Raw genomic sequence first — 5,408 nt, 5'->3', positions numbered from 1 at the left:
GGTATTCAATCCCGCGATCTGCGGGTCAGCAGCCGAGTACCTTAGCCACTAGACCACCGCGGCGGGGCATGACTGCCCTGTTATAACAGGCACATTGATAAGGATCAGACAAGACTGCCCATGCGAGGTAACCACCGTTTATAACTTCAGAATAATTATCTGTTAATTATGTTAAATGTATAAAATTAGCATCAGCACAGGGTGCGTGCAGGATTCCCCATTAGGGGGAGTAAAGTCTCGCTGTATTTCTCCCCGCTCCTCCCACTGGTCGAGTCCGAAAGAGAACGATAACACTGCTGCACGGCATTGCTGTGTTTTATCTGGCAAGCTTACTGTAACGGATGAGACATGGCGTCAGTCAGAACACCAGTTGATTCTGACCCTTCGTCTTCCTCATCTTCCTTCCTCACATTCACCTGTGAAGCGTCATATATATATATATATATATATATATATATATATATATATATATATATTTATATATATATATATATATATATATATATATATATATAGTTGCGATTCATGGAAGCTTGGTTGAAAACGCGGCTATGAAGCCAACAATTAACTATTCTCGCTTAAACACATTTTCCTAAAGGAGCACGGATAAAGAAATTACCTTTCTCGCGACAATATGGGATAGTTTCGAAGGCCCCAACAAGGTTGGTTTGAGTATTTGATTTAGAAACCGCATTCAAGCATAATCGTCCAAATAAGATGCCGTAATTGCCGCCGTCGGCAATTACGGTCGTCGGCAATTACGGCAACAATTGAACACAGACCGACAGAACACAGGTAGAAGAAAATTTGCGGAAGGAAAGGACCATGCCAAATGATCCAACTCAGTATGACACGAAATAGTTTCGAGCATGTAGAAGAGTTTATTTCTTGAAGTTTCGCGCAGACGGCAGCACAGGTGCATGGTACGGTTTAAGACTGTCATGTAGGCACATAATGAGTTCAGTTTTACGTACTAGTTAAAACTAAACTTGACACAGCTAAGTTCTTGTTGTACGAGCGTGAAACATGCTCATGACGCGTTCGTTGAATGCAGCTGCACCACATCTGATGCCAAATTATTGCTCACCATTCGATAGATTTACAGCGGCTTGTACATTTGCCGCGTGCCGCATGGGTATAACGGCTCAGTGGATAGCCTGTCGGAATCGCTGAACCAGACTGTTCAAACGTCCCAGCCAGCTCTGTGCAAATTGATTTGACGGTTCCAGGTGTCGAGGTCATCATGTTCTTCGTAGCCTATTCTTTGCCCCCATCCTCCCCCTTGTCCAGAACCTTGACCGGAGCCTTTGCCGCCGCCCCAGCCTCCGCCTTGTCCAGAACCTTGTCCCGAGCCTTTGCCGCCGCCCCAGCCTCCGCCTTGTCCAGAACCTTGTCCAGAGCCTTTGCCGCCGCCCCAGCCTCCGCCTTGTCCAGAACCTTGACCGGAGCCTTTGCCGCCGCCCCAGCCTCCGCCTTGTCCAGAACCTTGACCGGAGCCTTTGCCGCCACCCCAGCCTCCGCCTTGTCCAGAACCTTGACCGGAGCCTTTGCCGCCGCCCCAGCCTCCGCCTTGTCCAGAACCTTGACCGGAGCCTTTGCCGCCGCCCCAGCCTCCGCCTTGTCCAGAACCTTGACCGGAGCCTTTGCCGCCGCCCCAGCCTCCGCCTTGTCCAGAACTTTGACCGGAACCTTGGCCTCCACCCCAGCCTCCGCCTTGTCCAGAGCCTTGGCCCCCACCCCAGCCTCCGCCTTGTCCAGAACCTTGTCCAGAGCCTTGGCCTCCACCCCAGCCTCCGCCTTGTCCAGAACCTTGTCCGGAAACTTTGCCGCCGCCCCAGCCTCCGCCTTGTCCAGAACCTTGTCCAGAGCCTTGACCTCCTCCTCCTCCCCAGCCTCCACCTTGTCCTGAACCTTGTCCAGAGCCTTGGCCTCCACTCCAGCCTCCGGCTTGTCCTGAACCTTGTCCAGAGCCTTGGCCTCCACCCCAGCCTCCGCCTTGTCCAGAACCTTGGCTTCCACCCCAGCCTCCGCCTTGTCCAGAACCTTGGCTTCCACCCCAGCCTCCGCCGTGTCCAGAACCTTGTCCAGAGCCTTGGCCTCCACCCCAGCCTCCGCCGTGTCCAGAACCTTGTCCAGAGCCTTGGCCTCCACCCCAGCCTCCGCCTTGTCCAGAACCTTGTCCCGAGCCTTGGCCTCCACCCCAGCCTCCGCCTTGTCCAGAACCATGGCTGGAGCCTTGGCCTCCACCCCAGCCTCCGCCTTGTCCAGAACCTTGGCCGGAGCCTTGGCCTCCACCCCAGCCTCCGCCTTGTCCAGAACCTTGTCCCGAGCCTTGGCCTCCACCCCAGCCTCCGCCTTGTCCAGAACCTTTGCCCCCGCCCCAGCCTTGACCAAATCCCTGTCCGCTTCCGCCTCCTTGACTTTTGCCACCTCCTGAAACAGATCCTTTACCTTGTTCTTTCACAGCGCCCCATTTATTCCCCGACCCAAATCCTGATGCTTGACCCCAAGCCTTGCCGTTGTTTATGTCACCGTTGCCACTGGAACCCCAGCCCCAGCCAGATCCACTTCCAGCAGTGTCGTTGGATGAACTTGACCATCCCGAACCGCTTTCACCGGAGCCGGATACTTTCCAGAAACTTTCGCCGGTGCCATTCCAGGGTCCTCGTGGAGGTGCGCTTGAGGTACTTACACTGTCTTGGAGAGTCTTGTTTTCAGGTTTGGACACACGGGAAGACTTGAGGCTGCCTCCTGCCGTCCACGTGCCTATCTGCGGTTCCCTTGTCAGCGGATAGTCTTCCGTAACGGTGACATTCACAGAGGGGGCTTCGGTCGTCCCGAGAGTGGCTGCAAGAGTTCTTGCAGGCGCTGGCAGGGTTGTTGGCCGCTTTGTTTTGTGCAGAGCCAGGTGTTGTGCTACTTGCGGTGACGCAACAGCACAGCATGCAAGAGCCAGCAGCAGGTTGTTGACGACCATAGCCTGAGCGAGACGAATGAACAGCAGGGAAGTTAAGCAAGACTGATTTCAACGATTCCCACGAAAGTATGCAGACATATTGCGCGCAGAGACAACGAGAGTAAGGCTGGAATTGCTGCAAAACAACTGCATTGACTTTTTTGGGTGGGGCACAGACGAAACGTCACCAATACTGCAGCAATATGAAGTACATTAGGATATTAGAAAATAAACAAGATGCCGCGCGCTTATGCCTTCCTTTAATTGGTGTCGAACGCACACTTAAGTCAAGATCATGTGAAAACTCAGTAGTTAGTTGTAGAAGTTAACACCAGCTTTTCAAAAGAATGGTACATTCATCAAAGTGCTCGAAGTGATCATCTTGATTGTGGAACGGCACCGCCCCACGTAGGTGATATTAGATTATTTACATCTGCACAGCGGGTTACGCTGCTGCCGCCATACATTACGCTTTTCTTACTTTACATTTGAGAATCACTTAGGGGTGTCATAGAAACAGCGAAGTCTCTTTTACGATGTCTTGCTAGCGAAAAGCACAGGGCCTTCGCAAGAGCCCCTGCAGCAGAAACTTTTACTTACGCTGCCGTCTCCAGGCGCTTTCCTTGTCGATTGGCGAACTTCAACAGAAAGCTGAAGCTTTTATACGTTCATATCAATCAGCAAGAGAGGAGGAAGGAAACCGAAGGCCACTGTCATCCCAAAGAAACAAATTTTATCTTTGCGCAGGGAAGTATTACGGGCGATAATTAAGAGACGTCTTGATATGCTAAGTGTTAAGAGAGCGTATGTCGCGGATACAAGACTTGGCCATAAGCTATATTATCGCGACATACGACACATGCCAGTTTGAATTGCTTCGACTGATTCATATTTTGTGGGGGGTTTGTCACGACGAGATAACTTTGCGCAGGGGCACATGGCAACAGCTTTTTTTTGCACCCTGTTTTGGCTGTTTATCTCATTATCTCAGGGAAAAATGTACCAGCCTTCAAGCCAAATACTTTGCCGTGACTCTGTACAAGGTGATAACAGATACTGATATTGAAGGTGACAAATAATTGATAAATCAAGTATCTCGAATGTGTAGCACCGTTGTCATTATTTGCTTACATTCAATCGCAAGTTGGACGTTTGTTGTCTACACCGAAGTCACGTTTCGTGAGTCAACACTTTTACTTTTATAGGCTTGTCAGCAACTGCTTGTAATTATTTGCGGTTTTACCAGATCCACTAAAAACGGCAAATAGTTGTACTTTTGAAATTGTAACCTAGCTATTACGCACTCTGCCCCGCCGCGGTGGTATATAGTGGCTAAGGTACTCGGCTGCTGACCCGCAGGGCGCGGGTTCGATTCCCGGCTGCGGCGGCTGCATTTCCGATGGAGGTGGAAATGTTGTAGGCCCGTGTGCTCAGATTTGGGTGCACGTTAAAGAACCCCAGGTGGTCTAAATTTCCGGAGCCCTCCACTACGGCGTCTCTCATAATCATAGAGTGGTTTTGGGACGTTAAACTCCACAAATCAATCAGCTATTACGCACTCAGCCAGTACATTTTAAACAACATAAGCATGTACAGGCACCAAGCACTTACAACTACAACGTCACGCGTAAAGGGCTAGATCACGTGGTTGATCACTTTTTCTAAACAAAAAGGCCATAACGTGGTCCACGTCTGCCATAGGAATGTATGAATCAATACTGTCGTTGTTTCTAGAACCAATACGTTGATTAGCATGGTCGTATCAAAGACAAAGGGGCCTCGGATAAAGGGGGGGGGGGCACAGCTTACCCTAGAAGTTTTTCAATTTCGCTTGCGTGTATAACACGCACACAATACAAACGCGCACACAAGCATACATAAGGTATGATTGAATACCCCCCCCCCTCCAGTAAAGATTTCTGACTACGCTACTGTTGATTGGTATGCTGTTCGAAGCACTGACAGACTTCGCTTATTATATCGCTGCAGATATCTGAATGCAAAAAGCAAGGACAGTTTGACTACAACGAAGTTATATCCATCTGATATTACGTATTGTGCATCAAACGTGAACAATAGTGAAAGAGCGGATTGCTGACTCGTTTGCAAGTTGTATTCAGATTTTATTCCACTGCAGTCACGGGGAAACTTTATTTTAGATATATTTCATTGCATATTCAAGTGGTCTAACTGGCCCTGCGGGTATATCGCAGTAGTTGGGAAAGTTTAGGGGTGTACTTTCAAGAACTGCTGTTTTGATCAGCCTTTACCATGAACGGCCGGCTAAATCGTACATAAGTCTGGCTGATATTATGTATTCCTAGTATAGTGGTATATAGTGGGTTTTCTTTGAGGTTTTCTTTTTTGTAAGATGAAATCGCAATTTGAAAATAAGATCTCATAATACTCAGATGTGTCTACGAACTATTTTTGTGAACCACACTCACTAGCC

The 5,408-nt window shown here is 49.4% G+C and overlaps 1 protein-coding gene across 1 annotated transcript; it reads right to left on the bottom strand.

Annotated features, from left to right (window-relative positions):
• Positions 1 to 1,257: 1,257 nt before the first annotated feature.
• LOC142794115 (uncharacterized) lies at positions 1,258 to 3,604 on the bottom strand. Its single transcript, XM_075885860.1, has 3 exons — positions 3,557 to 3,604; positions 2,056 to 2,980; positions 1,258 to 2,012 (listed from the first exon to the last, which is right to left on the bottom strand). The coding sequence occupies exons 2-3, from the start codon at positions 2,975 to 2,977 to the stop codon at positions 1,258 to 1,260; spliced, it is 1,677 nt and encodes a 558-aa protein (XP_075741975.1). The 5' UTR covers positions 2,978 to 2,980; positions 3,557 to 3,604.
• Positions 3,605 to 5,408: the final 1,804 nt, after the last annotated feature.

Source organism: Rhipicephalus microplus, chromosome 2 (assembly GCF_043290135.1).
Source record: "Rhipicephalus microplus isolate Deutch F79 chromosome 2, USDA_Rmic, whole genome shotgun sequence".
Taxonomy (NCBI): domain Eukaryota; kingdom Metazoa; phylum Arthropoda; class Arachnida; order Ixodida; family Ixodidae; genus Rhipicephalus; species Rhipicephalus microplus.
The sequence above is the reverse complement of the archived record's forward strand: the minus strand, read 5'-3'. Positions and strand labels throughout refer to the sequence as shown.

Excerpts from the sequence above, each read along its gene's own strand:
- LOC142794115 (XM_075885860.1), bottom strand. The coding sequence starts at position 2,977 with ATGGTCGTCAACAACCTGCTGCTGGCTCTTGCATGCTGTGCTGTTGCG. Across the intron at positions 2,013-2,055 it reads TGGACACGGCGGAGGCTGGG|CCAAGGTTCTGGACAAGGCG; the intron begins GTGGAAGCCAAG and ends CTGGGGTGGAAG.